The sequence below is a fragment of the Silene latifolia genome, chromosome Y (assembly GCF_048544455.1).
Source record: "Silene latifolia isolate original U9 population chromosome Y, ASM4854445v1, whole genome shotgun sequence".
Classification (NCBI taxonomy): Eukaryota; Viridiplantae; Streptophyta; class Magnoliopsida; order Caryophyllales; family Caryophyllaceae; genus Silene; species Silene latifolia.
Genome location: NC_133538.1, coordinates 98,599,036 through 98,623,488, shown reverse-complemented (window position 1 = coordinate 98,623,488; position 24,453 = coordinate 98,599,036). Strand labels below are relative to the sequence as shown.

The 24,453-nt window shown below is 38.3% G+C and overlaps 1 protein-coding gene across 1 annotated transcript; it reads left to right on the top strand.

The window, feature by feature from the left end:
• Nucleotides 1–7,525: 7,525 nt before the first annotated feature.
• On the top strand, nt 7,526–8,054 carry LOC141628585 (uncharacterized). Its single transcript, XM_074441705.1, has 2 exons — nt 7,526–7,747; nt 7,839–8,054. The coding sequence occupies exons 1-2, from the start codon at nt 7,526–7,528 to the stop codon at nt 8,052–8,054; spliced, it is 438 nt and encodes a 145-aa protein (XP_074297806.1).
• The last annotated feature ends 16,399 nt before the right edge of the window (nt 8,055–24,453 follow it).

Genomic DNA, 24,453 nt, shown 5'->3' with positions numbered 1-24,453 from the left:
CCTTAACTTCTTCATTTTCTAAAGTGTAAGTGTGTAACCTCTTTTCTTGCAAAAAAAAAAAAAAAAATTTGACCGACAATAACTCTTGGATGTGTTCAATGCGATAAATTTTTTTTTTCAAATTGACCATCTTTAACAAGTCTTGAGTTTAAAAAAGAATTCACCGACGTCTCAACTCGTAGTCGGGAATTTTGGTCGGTCAAAGTTTATTCGTTAAAAAAAATTTTGACCAACCAGAACTTTCGGCTACGAGTTCAAAAAGCGGTGAATTGTTTTTTCAAATTCAAGGCCTTAACGGAATAATTGGTTTGAAGAAAAAAATTACCGTTTTCTGAACTCGTAACAAAGAATTATTGTCGGTCAAAGTTTTTTTGTGAAAAACACCTTAAAAAACGAAAAAGTTTAGGGTACACGAGAGAATAACCCATTATCTTTTGTATGCTTTTTCTTTATTTCAATTATTTATTTTATTTGATTTTTGTTGTTAATTTTTTAGGGTTTTTTTTGTCAAACACAACCTTTAAGTCCTTCCGCCAAAAAGTCGTGTTTGATAACAAAAAATTTATTAAAGGTTGTGTTTTAAAAACTTTTTTTTTGTAAAGGTGGTGTTTGGAAAAAACTTTTTTTTAAAGGTTGTGTTTGACAAAAAAAAACCTAATTTTTTATTGGGTATTTGTTTTTGTTGAATTGGTGATATGGGTTTTGATGTAGAACTGTTAGTTTGAAGAAAGGTGCTTCCTTTATTATTATTTTTGTGACGATCTTGCGAGTTTTTAGTGTTTTCTTGCTTGGAATGGACTAATGGAGTGCAGGGTAGGGTTTGATGTCGAGGGTTTTTAGTTTTTCGATTGCCTAGATATGGATTTAACTGTGAATTCAGGTGTTGGGAAGGATAAATTCATAGGAGAATTTCGATTTCCATGTGTTCTAGGTCACATTTCAGTTACCATTAATGTAACTAGTGTTTGAATAGGACCTCATTCAAGCCGAGGTTGGTCAAGCTCGGTTAGAAGCATTCAAGGTGGGTGTGTCACCAAGTGTGAGACTCGACTGTTTTTTTTTTTTTTTTTTTTTTTTTTTTTTTGAATGATCACACATTTTTGGTTTAAAATCAAGTGTTCGTCATACCCGTGATGGGAGGGTCGAGTGCCAGAGATCGGTAATGGACTTAACTGTGAACTCGTGTTGAGAGGGATAAAGTCATAGGATAATTTCGATTTCCAACTGTTATAGTTCACATTTCAGTTATCATTAATGTTACTAGTGTTTGAATTGGACCTCATTCCCGGCCGTAGTTAGTTCAAGCTAGGTTAGAAGTATTCGAGGTGGGTGTGTCACCAAGTGTGAGGCTCGATTGTTTTTTTATTTTATGATTATGATCATCCGTTTTTGGTTTAAAATCAAGTGTTCGTCATACCCATGATGGGAGGGTCGAGTGCCAGAGACGGGTACACAAAATAATGTAAAAGTTGGAGCTACATAGTTTTTAACTAGATTATGGAGAGAGGGAAGGTTGTAACATGTTCATGGGAAGGTTGTAACATACTAACATGTACTATGTCTTTCTATAGGACTTGACGGTAAGTCAAGCTTATTGTAAATTCTTGAATAACAGAATCATGATTAAAGTTGTGTGATGCTCACAGCCTTGGCTAGGTTTGCTCGGTAGAGTTGCATCATTAAAGCTACCCTAATAAGTAGAAGCTTGCAGTTTTAAGTTGTGGGCTTGCTCTAGAGATTTTTGTCCAGTATTTTCTTCCATAATTTAAAGGAGGTTAATTACTGAAGTTTTATCAACAACAGTTAAACAGATGTCAATATTAGGAAATAAATCTGTGAAAGGAGGTCTTCATAGAAAGAAAAGGCTCACTTGCTAGTTGCTACTTTTTTTTTATCAATCTTCACATTTGGCATGTAAATGTAGTCGCCTTTGTTGATGGTAAATTATTTTAAGATTTTTTAAAAATATTTTTAAGAACTGCCTGTGACTGTGACCAACTTTGGAGTCACTACGTAGTACGTACTTATAACGACGGTCTCTTTAGGGAGAATTGATATGGATTCTAGCATGCTTCTAGGACCATTATAGGATAGAGGATCACTTTGTTCTTTTAAGCATTTTATCCACTAGTAATTTTGGTCGTGTCTCGTGTTGCTGTTAATAGTACTTGATTGAGATCTGTCATAGGTAACCTGCATATCAGATTATCTGTACTTCCCGCTGTTTGCCATGGTTGAATTAACAGCGCAGTCAACTTAGACAATTCAATGTCCAAATATAAATTTCTTTGAAAAAAGATTACTGATAGTTTTCCTTAGTTTTGACTTTAGTGATCTGTGCACTTTTCATGCACAATTCAGCATACTAGATTAGTACTCATTAAAAGTGAATTGATATAGTTATGGTAAAGGGTCATCATTTTAACAGAGGAATATATAAAAAAGTTGTTAAAGAGAAAGAAGGGAAATAATTGCAAAATTGAATGATATGGTGGCCAAAATGAAAATCAGAAGTCTACTCTTCTTGTAGATGCAATTACTAAAGCTGCTTGCTGATTTTCTTGTTTCGACAATACCCTTGTTCAGAACGTTGGATATGTACGTTGTGTTTCTTAAGGAATATTTCATAGGATAGTAGAACTCAGAATATTTGCTTGATTATTATTAGGATAGTGTTTCACTGTTTCATCACCGTTAGCTATGCCAGGGTTCCGCTATAGTATTGCGTGTTAAAAAATACGGTGTGTATTTATTATGTAGCTTGAGAGTGACTATTGATCATGTATTCTCATACAATGCATTTTTTTTTATTACAGCTCTCGAGATCTTGTGGAGATGCCAGACTCAATGGAGTTAGCTAAGCATGATCTAGATGTTGGACCAGCCACGAGTGATGACAGTGAATATGAAAGATTGATGACTTCTGATTTGACTAAAAAACCCGTGGTTGAGAACTTACACTCTCAAGCTGAAACAAGACTAAGACCCTTCATTTGGTGGATAAAAATGTTGTTATCCTGCATTAGTGGTGTAGCATTTGTTCTCATATTGCTAAAATAGGGAGTTCCTTTTCTTTTTGAGAAGGTATGTTGTACTTTTTGAGGCTCATTTTACAATTTATGCTCTGTTGTAAGTATTCCGTAGTTTCTACGTAGTTTCAGCTTAAAACGAAGGTTTTCAGATTAGTGTTAATGACCAAGATACAAAAGATATAAAAAGATTGGTTTATTTGAAATAGTCTTGCGTAGGCCACATAGGTTAGACAGCAGAGTGCACCAGTGCCTTCAAACCAACTCGCCAAATACATTTGAGTACGTTGGCTATGCATTCTTTTCTCTCTTATGTGTTGACAAACATCAGCCTATTTGAACTTTGTTCCTATTGGTTCGATGTTTCACTGGCAAGCAGGCTTGTGAGATGTTATGAATGGAATTTATACCCTTGTAAGTTAAGTGTTGGGGAAAGCATTTCTCGAAGCAGGAATTATGGTTTGGGGAGGAGTGATAATGATTAGAAAACATAAGTAATTTAAAGAGTATAACTAATAAGCACAAGATTGATTCCAGACAAGAGAGAGGGTAAACGCACACTGCTTAATTTACCTTAAGACTAAACATGAGCTGAAAGCGCACTGTATTTTGCCATTCTTACTTTCCGCTTCCACTGTCTTTCAAAGTGTCATTGTCTTACAAAGTGTCATTAGTGCCATTATATGCAAATGTTATGATTCCTACTTCCTAGCTGATGGAGGGAGTTGATACGATCTAAATTAAGACGGAAATTGTAAAAGGATAGAAATGCAGCTGTTCGATCCTAAAGATCGATAGGCTACCCCAATAATAGAATTGTAGTGAATAAATCACCTAGATTCCATTATAACAAATGAGATAAATCTCACAATTACATTCATAATTTTCATTGATTGATGATTACACATTAACTAATACCATTATATAGCCTCTAATGACTTGGAGAATAAGAAATAGAAGAGAAAGTTACTAGACTACCCTTCACTCATATTTCGGTGTGTATCAATACCCGCCTCTTGAAACGATCCTTGTCCTCAAGGATCACAAGGATCAAAGACAAGCGATACTTGAAGCAAGACATGGCATAATACGTTCCAGGTTGTGAGTTCGTCACCATTGCATTAATAAAAAGTCTCATCAACGGTCCGCCAGGATCAAACACATAAATCCTGTGGTCTTCTACTCTTTTGTCGTTCAATTGCTTTACCTTTGCATTGACAAATCGATATTTGTATGTCATCTTTATCCCACATCTACTACCACCCGGGTCAAAGACAAATATTACCTCAGCAATTGTAATAGTGGCGTTCATTTGAGCAGTGTCAAGTCCTAGCAGAGTATCAAACTCCCTGAGATGAAAATTGATAGTACCACCATACTCCAAGAAGCAAGTGATTTTCTCTGTCCTTGTATAGAGCATTATTGTGCAAGAAATCCCTCTCTCTTTTTCAGCTTTTAAGTAACCACTGGATAGTTGGTTGCGTTCATCCTTGATATCGCCTTTTACAAATATAATACCACTGCCTCCACACTTGTATGACACAACCCCAATAATTGTATGAATTTGTACTATCACCAAATTTGGATCAAGGAGCTTGACATGTGCCACCATTATTAGTTGATACCCAATACCAACACAATTAAGGATACTGCTCAAAGCTCCCTTACATCCTTTTGGTAGCATTAAGAGAGAAAATTCGCCAGGACCAAAAGTGTGCACAAGAAGTGAATTCATTTTTGCCCTACTAAGGATGTAGTTAGACCATAAAACTATAGGAGTAAACGATTTCCAAGTACGTTCCTCACCCCTAAAACCAGTCTTGTCGCATACCATATCAAAACCCAAATGCGCAAGTCCAAAGAGGAGGCTAGTAATTTCAAGTTTGTTGGAAGCTAGGTCTTCAAAAATAGTATTGACCATGTGAGCATGAACATTTGTAACTTGGTTGATGATTATTTCTACATTATGCATGATGGTGTCATATAGCAAAGAATAAGCATCAGCATGCTCACCCATGTAACCGTCATGGTCCTCAAGGACCAGAATCGAAGCAAAGATGATCATAGAATATGTGGAGGTAGAAAGTAACAGTAGTTTCACGAACGAATCATCCAACACCATCATAGATATTTGATCCACACAAAATGAAAACCTCCTGGATCAAAAATATAGGAAAGGAGCACAAAGCAAATGTTTGTCCTACTAGCATTGTATTTAGACCATAATCCTAGATGGTTGAGCAATTTCCAACTACATTTCCCATTAGTATCTTCCTCACCCCTAAAAACACCCTTGTCCTCAAGGGTGGTGGTGAGAAATAATTTTGGCACACAACTTTCAAGTATTCCAGGGTCAAAAGACACAAAAATCCAAGCAGTATTTGGGTGAATATCACGCTCAAGTACTCCGACATACTTCCCATTCACCAATATCATAAAAACGCAGCTACTAGAATGACTTGAAATAAGCATGTCTGAGCACTTACAGAGCTTTAATGTTGGCTGCTTGGTAACATCTCCTCTAAAGTAAGAAACTTTCTTTATTTGGTCTAACAATGCAAACTGAGTATACGATCGATACTTGCCCCAACTATGTATTTCCTTGTAGTTCACATGTGCTTTCCATCCACTTATCAGCCCCAAAAACTTTGCATAAGAACCTATCTCTATTTCATTTATGTGCAAAAACGAAACGCCGGGATCAAAAACAAACGCACAGGGATCATTAGCCAAACAAGAATTATCCTTAAAACCTTTGGCATCTGCTTTTATCTCGGACACTGGAGTACTCTCTTCAGCAAAAGAGGCCACTTGTGCCATTTCTTTGATGAAGGTTGGAAGAGTCAATTCATCGAACACCTTACTTGGAGCGATTTCATTGTTAATCACCTCGACTTGACATTTGGTTTGTCTCGCATTAGCTTGTTCGGTTGGTTCAGGCATTGTAGCGAGCAGGTTGGTGAGCGCCTACCATGTCTTCATTTTCTTCTGTGTAGTTTTTGCTACCTTAGCCATTTCTAAAATGAAGTCTGGTACCGGCATCGTATGAAATAAAGTGTGCGGGCGTTCGCACGCATCCAAGCACCTCGCCAATATATGGCTCGGGGACTCCATTTACATCAGTCCGATTTCGTCAATGTTATTCAATAGGCTATGGTCATCACCAATTATTGCTATTTGATCAATGTTTGAGCTCAAAATTGGTTCGGACAATTTGTCAAACACTAGTTGTGCACCACACACAACTTCCTCTTTCGTAAAATACGAGTCGACACAATCATTTCATTAGCATTAAACAGGTTGTGTGCATCGTTTTCTTGGATGAAACAATCGACTTTCGCATAAAACTGGTTTCGACATTTCATCAAACACCTTTTGTGCAGCAGTATGATTGCTCATTTTCCGGAATTTCTCCAACGATTTTTCCACTTCAGCCTCATAATTTTCATTCAAAATAACATAGGCTAGCTTTTCATGTCGATCATCCATCTTATAGAAACAACCATTAGGAGATCTTTTCCAAAGACCTTGCATTAATCGATCATGAAATGAATTCAAGTAATCAATTTCATAAGACAAAATAACCTTACTTGTTAATGCAAATTTCAGGAGCTGCTCCATAGACATAGAATTTGAGAAGCAATACCATAATTTATCGAACGAATTTGAGTCTGAATCCATTGTTGGCTTAAGAATGTTTCTTTATATTGAAATGTCTCGTACAAACTAAGAAAAGTAGTGTTTTGTTTTGATTTTTTTTTTTTTTTTTTTTAGAAACCCACAAGTGAAGAGGAAAGTGAGCTCTGATGACCAAATGATACGATCTAAAATAAGACGGAAATTGTAAAAGGATAGAAATGCAGCTGTTCGATCCTAAAGATCGATAGGCTACTCCAATAATAGAATTGCAGTGAATAAATCACCTAGATTCCATTATAACAAATGAGATAATCTCACAATTACATTCATAATTTTCATTGATTGATGATTACACATTAACCAATACCATTATATAGCTTCTAATGACTTGGAGAATAAGAAATAGAAGAGAAAGTTACTAGACTACCCTTCACTCATATTTCGGTGTGTATCAGGAGTACATAGGATTGTGATATACCAAGAAGGTAAGCAAGTTCTCCCTCCATCCAATCCATGTTGTCCTCATTTTACATTGAAGGTCAAAACAATTTTAAATTTGACTTGTATTTTCTCACAACGTACAATTGTAATTTTTAAAAACTGGTAATTTCAAAATACTTGTTTGGCGAATAAAACGTGCCAAAGTTTGTATTTCTTATTCTACATTATTTGGAGAAACTAATGGTGAAAGTTAAGTCAAATGAGAACAATAAGTAGGATGGACGAACCGACGAAGTAACTATTAGCCGTTATGCTGGGAAGTGATGCATCCACTATACGTCTTTTGACAATATGTGATCAGGAACTCTTCGCCGCAAGGTTTGATTTCTCTTGTTCTGCAGATTCTTGTTCCAATGATGCAGTGGGAAGCCACTGCCTTTGGCCGTCCAGTTCTTGCTATTGTGCTTATTGCTTCCCTTGCATTCTTCCCTGTACTTTTGCTTCCTTCTGGCCCTTGCATGTGGCTCGCAGGCATGATCTTCGGTTATGGTCTTGGTTTTGTGATAATCATGGTTGGAACAACTATCGGAATGGTTCTTCCCTATTTAATTGGTTTGCTATTCCGTGATAAAATCCACGTAAGCTTCTGGTTTAGGTTTGCTGATATCTTGATATTGATTTCCTTCTCTCTTTTTTCGACTTACCATCTGTCAATTTTAAATTTACCAGCAATGGTTGCAAAGATGGCCAGACAAAGCTGCTGTCCTTAGACTGGCTGCAGAAGGCAGCTGGTTCCATCAGTTTCGCGTGGTTGCGCTCTTCAGGATTTCACCATTTCCATATACCATCTTCAAGTCTAGCATGAAATTTTGGCCTTACCTATGGGGTTCTGTTGCAGGAATGGTGCCAGAAGCTTATCTTTACATTTACACGCAAGTTCGTTGAAACTGTAGTTTGGAAAAACTGTTAGAATGTATATTAGGATCAGGTGCATTGCATTTCTGGTAATCTTGCGTTGGTGAATAGGAGTACAATTTATACTCTTCACTACATGATATCGTGTTTGTGATCTGATTGGGTTAGCAACTTAGGCCCTGTTCTTTTGGACTTAAAGTCACTCTCTTTAACTTACGTTCAGCAAAATTAAGTTAAGTTCAGAAAAGTCCAGCTCCTATAAGTTAAGTTCAGCAAAATTAAGTTCATAAAAGTTCAGCAAAATTAAGTTCGGCAAAAGTTCAGCAAAATTAAGTTCAAAAAAGTTCAGCAAAATTTTAAGTTTCATAATATTGACGAGTTTTACAAAAAAGATACAATTTTCGTTCAAATCGATTGTATAAACAACGCGAGATTAATGATTATTCTATATTTTTTTCAAAAAAAAAAAAAAAAAAACAAAGATATTTATTTCAACCCCGAATTCTTACCTATCCCGTAACCCACCCATTAAAACCACACAAAGGCATCAAAACTCCATAATTTTAATCACACCCGTCACACTTGATAATTTTATACGGATGCACACTCTTGGGATACCTGTTATACAACATGAGAACGTTTTAGGGACAATAAATTCAGGCATGTTTGATAAGAAGCGGAAAAAAGCTATGTACAAGGTGCAAAATAACATAGTTAAAAACATTTGGCGAGGCAATGGATTTGACAGGGGTGAGCTCAAATGAAGATGAAGAAAGTGACGAGGAAGATGATAATATGGAACTAGATGATTAGAAAAAAAAAGTAATATGTGATTTACTTTTTATTTTTATGTATCAGGTAATGTGTACGAACATATTAATTTATATAAAGGAAGTATTTTATTATCTTTACTTGTGTTTTAAGTTATATTTCTCTATTATTATTAGTACTAGATTTTATGCCCGTGCGTTGCACGGTTACTAAATAGTGTTTTGTTTTTAAGTGAGTTTAAAATTATGCATAGTAGAGTTTGTAAGAATTTTAATACTCTCATCCAACCCAAAGATAACACTTGTTTTTCGACACTATTTATGATCGTAGAGAATTTTTGATATTATTCTTAATTTTTAAAACAATTATACTCATGTGAGATCTTGTTTGATTTATCTTCTTTTTAATAATGTGTGATTAAAGATATTCACGTGGTAAAATGTGTATCGGCAAGTGTGATAAAGTAACTGTTACCTTTGGTTTAGATGGAAGGGAGTTTTTGCAAAAATTATAAAAGTTAGATATTTTTATAAAAGTTAGATATTTTTAAAGTACTCTTAAAGACGAATCAAATAAGATCTCACATGAATATATTTTCACTTATGTATCGAGAGAAAATTGAAGTTGAATGTCCGCTTGTGAATAGTGTGCAAAAGAGATAATGGTCATGTGGAGTTGAATGGAGGGAGTATTACTTAGTACTCCCTCCAATCCAATCCAAACTACCCACGTGCTTTTGGGTAGTCTTCGAAGCGACACTTTGATCGCATTTTTCTTCCTTTGTATATAATTTTTTTTTTTTGCAAAAAATATAATTTATGAAAGATATTTCATAATACAACTAAATATGTAAATTTTATCGTTCAAAGTTTTATATTTTTTCTGTGGATTAACGGTCAAACTTTTCAAAGTTTGACCTCCAAAAAGCAAATGGATAGTTTGGATTGGATTGGAGGGAGTATTAATTACTCGTTATACACTATTATATTGACTATTGTATTAGGTTTCCGTCTGTCATATAATTTGACTTGGAATATGACATATTACATAAACAACCAACTTAAAGAGAAATTTTATATCAGTAGAACAAATTAATCGTGTGTATACTATAGTGCGTGAGCTCTATATTACACGAAATGGACATGAGCATTTTAATTTGTGTGTTTTCACACTATATTGGGCTTGGCCCAATTAATATAAAAAGTTAAAAATAAAGAAAATATATACTCCTATATTAGGAGATTGACATTAGATATTATACTCCATAAATAAATAATATTCCAGCAGCAAATTTCTTATAGAACCGTCCTATTGTATAAGATGGTCCCAATAGAAAAATTTAGCACAATAAAAAGGAGTCGAGTCTCACAACATAGAAACGTCAGAACTCTTTATTACTTTTAATTTCTCAAATTTTAGCAAGCCAATGTATATACTAATATAGTTTGTCATACATAATCTGACGGATTAGAAGTCGAGACGGAATAGAAGTCAAGCTCCGACCTACGACATACATAACCGAATAAAGAGAAGTTGAGTCAAACTTCTATTAAAGATCGAAATCGCGTAGTTGTCGAGTTGTATTTAATTATATCTTTTATTTTGTCCTTGAATAACATTCAAGGAAAAGGTGCTCAATAATCCACGTTATTAAAACAATTTTTGAGATAAAAAACTGTATGTTTTGCAAAATAATTAAAACATTATTTACACTCAAATCAAGTGATTCTTATTGGGTTTGATCTTTTTGAGTTCGTCTATGACTCGTATCATGCTCACAGCCTACCATGACTAATGACAGACCCAAAACCAACACCTTAAAGTCCTTAATGAACCAAATATATATTCTCGCCACGCACTCGAACACAATATTTACCGAACAAAAAGACATCGTCATATTGTCGAAATTGACCTTGCACAATAATCTCACGCCTAACTTCCTTATATCCTTGGTTACATCCACAATTCTACATGGCACATACTACACATAAAGTCGATCGTAAACTGTACTCTTTTTTTTCATCGTCATATGCGTTCAAAGGATTGATCATTCTTGTTTATATGGATTAATCTGATCCGTAAACAAATTATTTTCATTATTTTAACCGGATATACATGTTGAGGGAGAGGTCGAGAGGGAAATTATATTTTAGTAAAGTAGAATATTGTTAGCTGTCAGTCCAAATAGATTTAATGGAGAACAAACGGAACATAGCCTTAAATCCTTCATTGTAACTTTTCATAGTTTAGGTTCTTAACTGGAAAGAAATTGATAGTTTCGGTCCTTAAAAAAATTGGTTAGATTAATAGGGAGTACTATAGAACAACACAAATTCTTCTTTGTGACGGCACATATCCGTCACTCTTGAGTGACGGATACCATTTTACCTCACAAAGTACTCACTTTTTCTCTCTCTGCAACACTATTCATGTGGTCCCCTTTTTCCACTAACCCATTTTGTTACCATTTTAACTCACAAAATATCCGCCACAAATGGTAACCCGTCACAAGGGAGACCAATTGATAGAACAAATGTAAAAAGAACTCAAAATACAAAACTTAAGCTGACACTTACTACTATGTCTATACTCCTTCTGTATCAAGGTGAATTCTTAATTCTTATTCTTTTTATCGCAATTCGTTCTTCTGATACAATTTGTACGGTTGTACCTGCACAGCTGCACCATGATTTTGTATGAAAAACATTATATATTATATGGAGTAATAAAGCAGGAAAACTACTAAAATCATATATATACATACACATCTACATGAAACAATAAAAAAAAAACAATGCAAGGTATTGTGACGATGTGTTTTGAGGGACGAAAGAAGAGACACTGTATAATATATATACTCTTGCAGAAATAATGCTTGTAGTATTTGTGTTGGAGCCAAATACCGAAAGATAATGTTTAGAGATAAGTTATGCCAACTAAATATTAGTAGTCTATGAAATATTAGTAATTTAAAATTAAAGATTTTATTCGAGTCTTTTATAAAAGTTGGAGACTACCATATGCCTTGAAAAAAGTTTTTTTTATATATATAGATTGATTGATTGATTGATTGATTATTATTATTATTATTATTATTATTATTATTATTATTATTATTATTATTATTATTATTATTATTATTATTATTATTATTATTATTATTATTATTATTATTATTATTATTATTATTATTATTATTATTATTATTTTATTATAAGATCACAATGACTTTCATTAAAATAAAAATAAAAGGTTTACATGAAATTGGTGGGGAGCCGAGAGACAATCGGCTCCCACACCTTAGCAATAAGCGAAGCTAAGTCTAGTAAAAATGTAAGCGGCTACCGAGCCCCCGCATCCGAGATACGGAGAATTTCGGATCCGCTTGAGCAAGGCAACAACATCCGAACCCGGCTCCCAAGAGAAGAGAAAGAGAAAGGTAGGAAACCATAACCGCTACGCGCACAAATCCCCATACTTAGCACACTTTGTTGAAAGCAAGATCATCAACAACCCTACCGGCACAAAATCGCCAACCCGATCCGAGTCAAAGGTGAAGAACCCGTCAGTCGACGCACACATCACGCCCCCTGTTCCAAGAATAAAGCAACAAATCCGCAGGACGAAGCGAGCCACCATGCCCATCAACCAAACCGATATCAACCTCCTTCCCCATGATAATACGGATCTATAGCGAGATCTCGAAAAGAGTGTCCCGGACAAGGTTATGCCGATGTTTAACGCCCACAGAACCAGTACAAGAAACAGCGTGGTCCCCAAAAACATCCTCAACAAAAACCCGAGAGCAAGCAGACGGGGCCCAAATACCGTGAATAACGGAACACCCAGGACGATACCCCAAAGACACTACCGTAAGTCCTCCCGTTCATAGTCTCCGCCCAACCCGGAGATAGAACCGCACGTAACCAATCGAGGAGTGAGGACCTGCCGAGATCGCCATAAAGCAAAGGCGGCGCGGTGTCAAAGAGAAAACAGGACTACGAGGCAAAGAAAGAACCGTCGTGAAATAAATATCGCCAATTTCTTCATAAGTTTGGGGCGACAATTTCACTAGGGTGGCCTAATATATTAGAACTGTAATCGCGGTAAAAACACTGCGCGGCATCATCAAAAGCGGGGGCGGCTATAACACCGGAAGGGCCGAGGAGCTTAGCTCGCAAACCAATGAGGCGCAAAGCGGGATGCAATAAAAGCATAAAATAAAACATCTCCGCCGCATAGACACCTAGTCCACCAAGATGAAAAGAGAATGTAGCAAGGCGCCACTGCCAATCCCCAAAACCCGGCCCTGACGCGGTGACAATACGTTCCAAGCTAGAACGCAGAGCGGCATCAAAAGGAAGATGGACAGACCCAAAAACACTAGGGGAGCAAGTACGAAGGGAGAAGTAGAGCTTAGAAATACCAGTACAAGCTCGAAGAAGAAGCAACTCATATTGCGGGTCCTCAATCCTCGCAACCAAGTCCATTAGCTCAATGGTCTTAGTTACTCTCGTCGCCACAATCTCACCGCTAAAAGCGGGACAAATCTTGTGAGTCCTCCCAATCTTTGTAACACCACGCAATGGCCGAGAAATAGAAGTGGGGAAAACCCCAGGAAGCCGGCTCTCGTGGGTCCTCAATGAGCCAAAAGACCTCCGTCTTGGAGACATTAAGGTGTAAACCAAAACGAGGGCCATCCAACCTAATCAAGTCCAAAACCTTCCCCACCTCCAAAGTATCACCCACAATGGTGCCATCATCTAAGTACCATACCTGCAAAGTGAGGTCAAAAGTGTCCCGGATCTTGCAAACCAAGGGATGCAAAGTCAACGCGAAAAGCAAAGGCCCCAACGGATCACCCTGCTGAACACCCTGACAAGACCACAAGCAGTGCTCCCCATAAAAAAGGCGGGCGGGGCTGGAATAACAAAACTCCACCCAACGGGAGAGAGCCGGGCAACGACGGCGGACCTCCTGAAGCATGGTCAAACGGTCAACAAGGTTGAACGCATTCTGGAAATCAACCAGCAGCATAAAAAGCCCCACTTGAGCCCCCCGAGCCTCAATGAGCCGGTTCAAGGCATGCAAGATAGCCTCTCCTCCACCGGACACACCCACCCCGAACTGTAGCCCATCAAAATAAGAAGATAAAGACGGGCCTACCATAGAAGAACCAACCTTAGAGACAAGCCGTCTCCAGACCGTACCAACAGCAATAGGACGAACTCCACCACCCGGTTTAACGAGTGGTGTGAGAGAAGCGGCAATGTACTCACCCGGAGGAAGAGGACAGGCCCTCAAGAAAAAGATTAACCACCCTAGTAATAGAAGTGATCAAATCATCGGAGATAGCCACAAAGCGGCGCCACTCAAGCGATCCATAAGGTGCTAGGCACGAAAACCATCCTTCCCACAGGAAGTACCACGAGGGAAGCTCCGAATCATATCCAAGACCACCGCCGAAGAGGCAACCAGAGGATGATGATCCCCAGACAGAGGAGGCAATGAAGGAGGCGGGGCGACAGGATGCTTCTCACGCAGGGCCACGGGAGTGGCATCGGAGTAGAGGGCGACCCCAGAGGAAGAAAGCACCCGTACAACAGCAGTATAATGGCCATCAGAAATCTTCCGCCGGCATTGGCGGAGGTTAAGCTCACTCAAATCGAGATCCTCATCCACAGAAAATGAAGAAGGACCCTCATCAAAACACTCTTGTAACAACTGCAACCCCCCCCCCCCCCCCCAGGTGTCCCCCAAGCAAGTATAGCCCTGGCAATACTCTCCTCCTGATGCTGACGCCGAATAACAGTCCGACACTCATGATTACTCCGAGGAGCGAAAGTCCTGAGCAAACAAAGTGGTAGAACAAGCAAACGAACCCAGCGGGAGAGATCACTGGGGGCATCAAACACCGCATCCAAGGCCCCTTTCAAAGCCCGAGCAAACCCAAAACGACACTTAGGAGGAATAGATTTCACGGTGCGAAGGCCTAAAGACAGCAAACGATGCAGCGAAGATATAGACCACTGAACGAGCTCTACACTATCATCAGAAGAAACCGAAGTAGAAGGAGCCTAAGGTCACGGAATACCATGAATATGGAAGGTGTAAATGCCATCAACACACCCCGGATGCTCCACAAAATCACCCCGACTATGCTGACATCTTGCTCTAACAGTACGGGTCATAAAACACACCCCACACAACCAGAGCCCCATCCGTCTCAAAGAACTCTCGGCATTGGAATAAATAGTCAAACTATCAGTAAGAGTCTGACGCGTAAGGTCCAACGCACCGTCATGACAATGTCGGACCTGTAAATGTTTCTGCCAAGCTGCCTTTGTAAGGCCCTTACCGAAACCATCCCGACACCCATGAAGACTCGAAAAAGGGCAATGGTACCGTACTAGCTCAGGCATGAAAGGACAACAAAACCCCAACACCCTTCCTCGCACACGATGGCGTTGAATAGCCGAGGACCACCACCCAAAACAGATGACATATTATTATTATTATTATTATTATTATTATTATTATTATTATTATTATTATTATTATTATTATTATTATTATTATTATTATTATTATTATTATTATAGTATTAAGTGAAATTAAATTAAGTTAATTTAAGTAAGATTCTTTTAATTTAGAAAAGTTAAGAAGTTAAGGGGGTGTTTGGTTGACATCATTGGAATGGATTGGAATGGATTTGATCCATTCCAATGTTTGGTTGGAACATTTTGGAATGGAGTTAGATACTCAATGGATTCTAACTCCATTCCAACCCCTTGGAATCTCATACCCACCTCTTCCTCATGGATTCAAATTTCATAACTTTATGTTTATTTTTCCAATGAACCAAGGGGTCGTTTGGTTCACTACTTAGGAATGGAATGGATTGGAATGAGAAACCATAGGAGTATGGGGTTCCAATTCCATACCTTCCAAAACATGTTTGGTTCATTAGAAAAATAAACATGAAGGAATGGAGTTTGAATCCATGGGGAGGAGGTGGGTATGGGATTCCAAGGGGTTGGGGTGGAATGAGAATCCATCAGGATTCTAACTCCATTCCAAAACACCCCAACCAAACACTAGAATGACTAGAATCCATTTCATTCCATTCCAAACCTCCCAACCAAACTGTAATACTCCGTATTTATAAGTCTTTGGGTACTCTATCGAGTAGGCCTTACTCTGTCGAGTAAGGGTGAGTTGCGTTTTAATATAGTTTCTGACCTGTTGGGTACTCGATCAAGTAACGTAGGTACTCGATCGAGTAAGGGGGCACTCGATCGAGTACCTTAGCTACTCGATCGAGTAGCCGGTTTTACGGGGAGTTTTCTCGGGTTTTGTTAATTATGCGATTAAGGTATATAAGCTTTGTCGTCATTGTTCTAAATCACTTTTGCAAAACCTAAATTACTGTTTAAGAGAGAAAGCAAGCAAGTTCTTCATTCTAAACGCATAATTAGCAATCCCCGGAGTTTGGAAGGTCAGTTCGCGTCGTTGGTTATACCGTTGAGTTCCTTGCGTCGAGGGTAAGATCTATGTACCCTTTTTATTATCTTTCCTTTGATTTGGTTAAACCCTAATTTAGAGATTTGGGGGTTTATGTGTAGTATGTGATTTGGTAGCCTCTATATGTTGTATGATAGGAGGAGGGTTCATAGAGGAAGCTTTTTGACTCGGTGATGAGAGACCGTCTGACCGTGTGCTTACAGGTAGGATTTCTACTCGTATTAGTCCCATAATGGGATGATTGTTGATGTGTTGAGATTGATTGTTTGTTATAGTAATTGTATTGTGACGGATGTGATTGTGATTGTACGTTGTTGATAGATTCAGACGGTTGTTGATATTGTGATTGTGACTGGTTGCCTATGGTTCTCGAGATGCGTTCTCGGCTGAGTGGAGTCACTTGCGGGAGTGGCTTCACGCCCTGGTTTCGCCCTTCATGGAACCCGCCACGGAAGGGGATGTGCACATTAATGAACATGGGTTTATCGCTCGGTATGAAGAGCGGGGATTTGGTGGGTCCGGCTGCGGTCCCCATGGCGGGTGGCTGGTCCAGTGGACGATCGGTGATTGAGATTGTTGGGATTGGTGTGATTGTATGTGTGTCGGTGTGAGCTGTCTGTTTATCGGATTGTTGATATGTATATAAATTGTGTGATTAATCGACTCCGTTTAAATGTTTTAAAAGCGTGGTGATCCATTCGGGGGTGGTGAGCGATTGCTTGCAGCGGTATATCTTGGATACGCTTGTGATCTAGTGGGATGGAGTCATCACATATCGAGTCTTTAGTCTTCATTTGTGTTTGTTAGGCGGTTCCTTTCGGTTGGTTTATAGTTTGAGAGCAGTTGTATTTTGCTTACAGTTGGCTTTGTTATGTAATCACTTAACTTGTTTAATAAAGTATGTTTCTTCATTGTCTTATGATTATCATGCCTCGGGTAACCGAGATGGTAATATCTTCATACCTGAGTGGTCCTGGTAAGGCACTTGGAGTATGGGGGTGTTACAAATGGTATCAGAGCGACGATCCTGAAACCTGTAACCAATAAATCCATAGAATATAGGGAGTCAATTAAAATGAACCCGTGGTAAAGGTTGTAGGAGCTAATGCAAAGACTTGGGAGACGTCCTAAAGTCGCGAACTCGCCCTACAATTTTGAACCGGTCACCTTGGGATACGAGTCGGGATCGCTATGTGTTTACCTTGTGTATTGTGTATCTATATAGTAATGTGTGGTATGAACCAGTGGATGTATGATTGTGGAGAATGGGGAATGTGTAGACAAAGATGGTGACGATGTGATTTTGTATGTGGTTTGTTGAAAACATGTTGCATGATAGTTGGTTTACATGTTGGTTGGAATCGTTGGAAAAGTATATGAGAATGATGAATGATATGGTAGAAAAAGAAAGTAGTTCGTATATGATGATGTGTGATGAATAATGATGTTGCAGGACGAATGGTTTATAATGAGGCAATCCTAATAACATGTGGTTAGGGGGTGTGATAAGATTTGTTTTCGTAGTTTTGTTTGCGTAAAGCTATATATTAAGTTCGTATAATTGTCTACTATCGTATCATATGCGCTTGTTAGATGAAGTATATGATTGAACTAGATGAATTGATTGGAAAAGATGAAGTGGCAATTTTATAAGGATATGAATTTCTTGATTATGGAAGTGTTTATGTGATGAAGTGGATTTGTAATGTTGTTGTGTTATAAAAAGTTATGAAAGTTTAAAACATGCGGGTAATACATGATTGAAAGTTGAATGTTATATGAGCATGATAGATGGTAATGTTTGGCTTTTGGTAAGTAGTAACATGAAGAATAGAGGTTCAATGATATGTGTTTTGTATAACGAATTGGATGAAAAGCATGATGGTTATTTATAACGTGGCACTTGATAACACGAAGTAGATTATTTTGTTGATTGTATGAGGAGTCGCGCAGATTTGAATGCGTAGTTGTAATCTTAATGTTGAAATAATAATGAATGCATAGTACGTTGGGGTATGTGAGATAACATGCGGGTAGTATTCACGAAATCGCATGACTCGATCGAGTGGGTTTGATTCGATCGAGTGGGTATTTGTCGTTATTTTGACCAGAATAGTGTTTTTGGGCACTCGATCGAGTACCTCGGGCACTCGATCGAGTATGGGGTCACTCGATCGAGTAGCGGGGCTACTCGGTCGAGTAATCGAGATCGAAGGTCTGTTTGGGTTCCTGAGTCGGGGCACTCGATCGAGCATGATTGGGCACTCGATCGAGTAGCCTCAACTCGATCGAGTAGGTTCCGGTACTCGATCGAGTGGGGTTTGTGCAGTCATATGCGTGTTTGGTCATATGTTTATCTTTTGACATTCGTTGCATATTATGTTTAATTCAAAGGTGTTGTATTACTTCTTTATGCATTGTTTTACGTATGTGTTGGTCCGAAGCGTAAGTTACCCAATCTTATGTTGTAAAGAGTGGCACTTATGATGAGTATGAGTTCGGTGGGGAGGACATGAGTTATATGTGATTATGATAGACGGTGGAAAAAGAAAAGGAAGATTGGTATAGTTTATTGAGGCATGGCGCACGTTTTGCGAGACGGGATGAGTGATATGATTGTGTGTTGAGTAATGTAAAAGTAAGTGAATATGGGCAAGGGATGATGTGAGTATAATGAACGTGAGAATAAAAGATTGAAAGTAAGGATGTGGATAGTGGCAGCTTGAGATGTGTAAAGAATTATGGAGGGAAATGGTTAGGAGTCGTGTGGGTTATGGATATATGTAGTGAAAGTTCGTTTAAAGGGGTTGAGAAGAGTAATATATAGTGAACTTTGTGGAGACATGTCACGAGGTGTATTTGTAGACAATGAGTGAATTTGGGAGGTTTGGTTTATTAAAAGATGAAACTCTTTGTGTGATTTCCTTGGGTAATTAACGGTATTAAATGAATTTTGATTTCTAGAGATGTAAAAAGGGAGATGCAATTGTTTGAGCATTAAACGTTGATTCTATGGATAGATTAGTGGCAAGTGTTAGTGATAGCATAATAAGAGAAGATCCATGGTAAGAAAGAGTGAGATGATGTCGGTAGAAAATAATGGAATTTGAGTTTTGGAGCAACGAAGGGGTAAATTGGATTTCTAAAGAGTTAGCTAGAAGGAATAAGGAGTTGGACTATTAATTGGTATTATTGAGTGTAAAGAGGAAAGAAGGATAAAAGTAAGTAAGGAGGAAAATGTTCATAGGAGTTGTGTGATATAAAGGTAAGGAATCATCGAAATGTGTGATAGTATCACGAGGATGTTAGCTAAAGGTTATATAGGAGTTTCAGGACAACATGATTGATAATGAGTTTCGAGGAATTAAGGGAGTAAGAAGTTGGTGGAGTATTGGCACGATACGAGATATTTGGTGGAGAGTTGGATGACAATACAAATAAGATAGTATTGGGAATAATGTTGAGGTAATTTTGTGGATAGGTTTGATGTTCGTTATTTGGAATGTTAACCAAAACTAGGAGAAAAACCATGTTATTTTGATATGAGTGTAAGAGGTTTTATATACGAGCAGTGGTGGCATGGTGGTGTTACCATTAGTGGTTAAGAGTGATGGTATATTAGAAAGGTAGCAATTCTAAAGAGGTTGATTTGGTAGGGACCTGATTGTTGTGTATGATTGTGAGAGGGTATAAGATGTGGTTAGATGAGGCGGATGCTATTAGTTGAATAGTAAAGGTATGGTTATATTTGGCAGGAAGTGATGGATGTGCGAATGGGGAAATATGATATGAGGGGCATATGAGTTAAACTCGGGCGGCAGGTAACCTTTATCGAGTGGTAACTTACGTGGTCAGGATTGACTAGTTGGTTGTGATTACGAGTCTATGTTATGTGTAAATGTTAGTGTGAGGTTCTGACCTCACAAGAAGTGGTATGGTGTGATAATTATAAAGTTGTTTTATGAATGTTCGGTAATATATATGTTGGACACGGTAATTTAATTGAATGATATCCAAAAAGGTAATAATTTGATTGATTTGACATGGCTAGTTATAATTTTATGTGTATTGATAACACATGTGTATTCCGTGAAATGGTAGAGATGATGTTCATGAGATGCTTATCTGTTTATCCATATAATATGTTGCGTGGTGATTTAATAAAGTCGATTTGAGTAAGTTTTTCTTGTCGAGAAGTTATCTTTGAGTCGGTGTTTATGGGAATTGTATACTGATTGTGATGTCTATCGGTGTGGTTGTGGTGCCTCGGGTGGTGACCGGGCACGGTACATAGTCTTTGTGATGCGGGTATTTTCGCACTACGGTGTGGCTGTTGGTGGCGGTGTTGTGATGCCGTCACCGATTGTGGTGGAGTAGGCGGGATGATTATGATTCGAGTTTCGAAAGTACATACCAGTTATATATAGATTGTTGTTTTGTTTGATGTTGCTCTCTGCGAGTTTCAGTTTGTGTGACAGACGATTTTGTCTGTTGATTGATGTTTTCTTTACCAGGTTAAGTTGGGAATGAGGTAGAGTATGATATGAAAGAGAGTTGTATATGTTTTCGTTGTTGTCATGGTATAGTGATTTTCTGTTGATGGGACACGGTTGTGAAAGGTTATTCTGATAATTTTGATCTTTTTGAGATGAGACATCGGTAGACATGGTAATGGAAAATGATTCGTGGAACATGTGTTGTAATGATCTGAAAGCGGCAGGTAGTTCATAATCTTTTGTTGAGACAGTGAGTGTAGGGTGTTTGGGGAAATAGTGTCATGTTAAGTTGTGTATGAGTTTTACGGTAATGAAAGAAAGAACTTGAGGATCTAGTGTGCGTGTACGTAACGAGTACGGATCGTGAGTTATGCTTCTGGGAGATAAGTGCCTTACATAGAGAGGTATGTTGTTTGGCAGTAATAATGAAGAGTGGGTATGGTGATTTGCTACGAGTTTATGGTATAGGTTAGGTGCTATGCCGAATGAGTTGAGGAATGAGAAATGTTTATGAATGGGAGCCTTGGATATAAGAATGGTGAGTGTTTGGTTTATAGACGGTTATCTTTGACATGTGGTGGTACAGAGGGTAATGAGATATAGATATGGTTTGGGTATTAGTGAGTTACGAGGACGTAACATTTGTCTTAAGAGGAGTAGGATGCGATAAAACAGATTTTGATGGTTGTACATATGATAATATATTTGGAAGTTGGGTCTTGATGTAGAATATAAGATCGATTCGTGTTGTGGGTGATTTTATTAAAGGTCATGACCGTGCTTGTAGTAGCGTGATGTTTGGGAGTGTGAGAATATTTCACTAGTGTTGACAGTTGGATGATGAGGTTACGAGTGTGAGTAAACTTCGAGGACGAAGTTCCTTTTAAGGGTGGTAGAATGTAACATTCCGTTTGATGTCTATGAGTGTCTTGGTATTGGATTTGATAGTTGATGATATTATGGAGCTAGCAACATTAGAGGATGGTAGTTGGTTATGCATGGAGTTGGTGTCGTGAGAGATATATATGTGGTAGATACGATATAGTGAGTCATGTTGTGGAAGTAAACATAGTTGGTGGAGTGGGTGTCAAGAGTTCATGTTCTATGTTCGGTCGAGTTCTTGAGTCCTTAGCTAAGTTGTTGTGTCTTGGTCGAGTCAGTATAGTTGTTTTTATGTATGGGTTGAACTTCGGGGACGAAATTCTTTTTTAAGGAGGGAAGACTGTAATACTCCGTATTTATAAGTCTTTGGGTACTCTATCGAGTAGGCCTTACTCTGTCGAGTAAGGGTGAGTTGCATTTTAATATAGTTTCGACCTGTTGGGTACTCGATCGAGTAACGTGGGTACTCGATCGAGTAAGGGGCACTCGATCGAGTACCTTAGCTACTCGATCGAGTAGCGTTTTCTGGGAGTTTTCTCGGGTTTTGTTAATTATGCGATTAAGGTATATAAGCTTTGTCGTCATTGTTCTAAATCACTTTTGCAAAACCTAAATTACTGTTTAAGAGAGAAAGCAAGCAAGTTCTTCATTCTAATCGCATAATTAGCAATCCCCGGAGTTTGGAAGGTCAGTTCGCGTCGTTGGTTATACCGTTGAGTTCCTTGCGTCGAGGGTAAGATCTATATACCCTTTTTATTGTCTTTCCTTTGATTTGGTTAAACCCTAATTTAGAGATTTGGGGGTTTATGTGTAGTATGTGATTTGGTAGCCTCTATATGTTGTATGATAGGAGGAGGGTTCATAGAGGAAGCTTTTGACTCGGTGAGAGACCGTCTGGATGTGTGCTTACGGGTAGGATTTCCTACTCGTATTAGTCCCATAATGGGATGATTGTTGATGTGTTGAGATTGATTGTTTGTTATAGTAATTGTATTGTGACGGATGTGATTGTGATTGTACGTTGTTGATAGATTCAGACGGTTGTTGATATTGTGATTGTGACTGGTTGCCTATGGTTCTCGAGATGCGTTCTCGGCTGAGTGGAGTCACTTGCGGGAGTGGCTTCACGCCCTGGTTTCGCCCTTCGTGGAACCCGCCACGGAAGGGGATGTGCACATTAATGAACATGGGTTTATCGCTCGGTATGAAGAGCGGGGATTTGGTGGGTACGGCTGCGGTCCCCCAGCGGCGGTGGCGGGTCCAGTGGACGATCGGTGATTGAGATTGTTGGGATTGGTGTGATTGTATGTGTGTCGGTGTGAGCTGTCTGCATTATCGGATTGTTGATATGTATATAAATTGTGTGATTAGTCTTCGACCCGTTTAAATGTTTTAAAAGCGTGGTGATCCATTCGGGGTGGTGAGGTTGCTTGGCGGTATATCTTGGATACGCTTGTGATCTAGTGGGGATGGAGTCATCACATATCGAGTCTTTAGTCTTCCATTTGTGTTTGTTAGGGCAGTTCCTTTCGGTTGGTTTATAGTTTGAGAGCGATTGTATTTTGCTTACTGATTGGCTTTGTTATGTAATCACTTAACTTGTTTAATAAAGTATGTTTGTTCATTGTCTTATGATTATCATGCCTCGGGTAACCGAGATGGTAATATCTTCATACCTGAGTGGTCCTGGTAAGGCACTTGGAGTATGGGGGTGTTACACAAACACCTCCCAAACAAGTTTTGAAAGGTATGGGGTTGGAACCCCATACTTCTATGGTTTCTCATTCAAATCCATTTCACTCCTAAGCAGCAAACCAAACGACCCCTAAGTTCAGCAAAATTAAGTTTAGCAAAATTAAGTTCAGAAAAGTTCAGCAAAATTAAGTTTAGTAAAATTAAGTTCAAAAAAGTTCAGCAAAATTAATTTCAGCAAAATTAAGTTCAGAAAAGTTCAACAAAATTAAGTTAAGTTCAGCAAAATTAAGTTAAGTTCAGAAAAATTAAGTTAAGTTCAGCAATTTAAGTCCAAAAGAACAGAGCCTTAGCTACTCTACATCAGCCACGAGGCCCAACAACTGATTATAGAGAAATGAATAAGTTGTATAATTGTATTGTATATCAAAGTGAATACAAGAGGATATATTTATACAGAAGAATAGCTAACAACATTGAGCTAAACCTAAGCTAACAGATACTAAAATCTAGGATTAGAAAACTAACTACGTTGACTAAGTAAATACAAAATAATAGGAACATGTGAGCTTTAGCTTAGGAATTGGTTACGTGAGTTTGTTACAAGATTTAATATCTCTAATACTGTCCATCAAGATGGACGGTCGGAGAGTAAGACCAATCTTGGAAGCTAGAAGAAGAAAACGTGACTTGGACAATGGCTTGGTTAAAGTGTCCGCAATCTGATCATCGCCATTAATGTGTTGCACACGAATGGTGCCCAATTGAACCTGTTCCCGAACAAAATGAAAAGCAATTGCCAGATGCTTCATACGTGAATGAAAGACAGGATTAGCAGAATAACTGGTGGCACTAAGATTGTCACAAAAAATGGTAGGGGCAGATAGCAATGAAATACCGAGTTCCGATACAAGAGATTTGAGCCATAAAATTTCAGAAGTGGTAGTAGCAATGGCCCGGAATTCGCTTTCAGTGGAAGACTGTGATATCGCCCGTTGCTTTTTAGAGGACCAAGAAATAGGATTACGACCAATAAACACAACATACCCAGTGGTGGAGACATA

Excerpts from the sequence above, each read along its gene's own strand:
- LOC141628585 (XM_074441705.1), top strand. The coding sequence starts at position 7,526 with ATGCAGTGGGAAGCCACTGCCTTTGGCCGTCCAGTTCTTGCTATTGTG. Across the intron at positions 7,748-7,838 it reads TATTCCGTGATAAAATCCAC|CAATGGTTGCAAAGATGGCC; the intron begins GTAAGCTTCTGG and ends TAAATTTACCAG.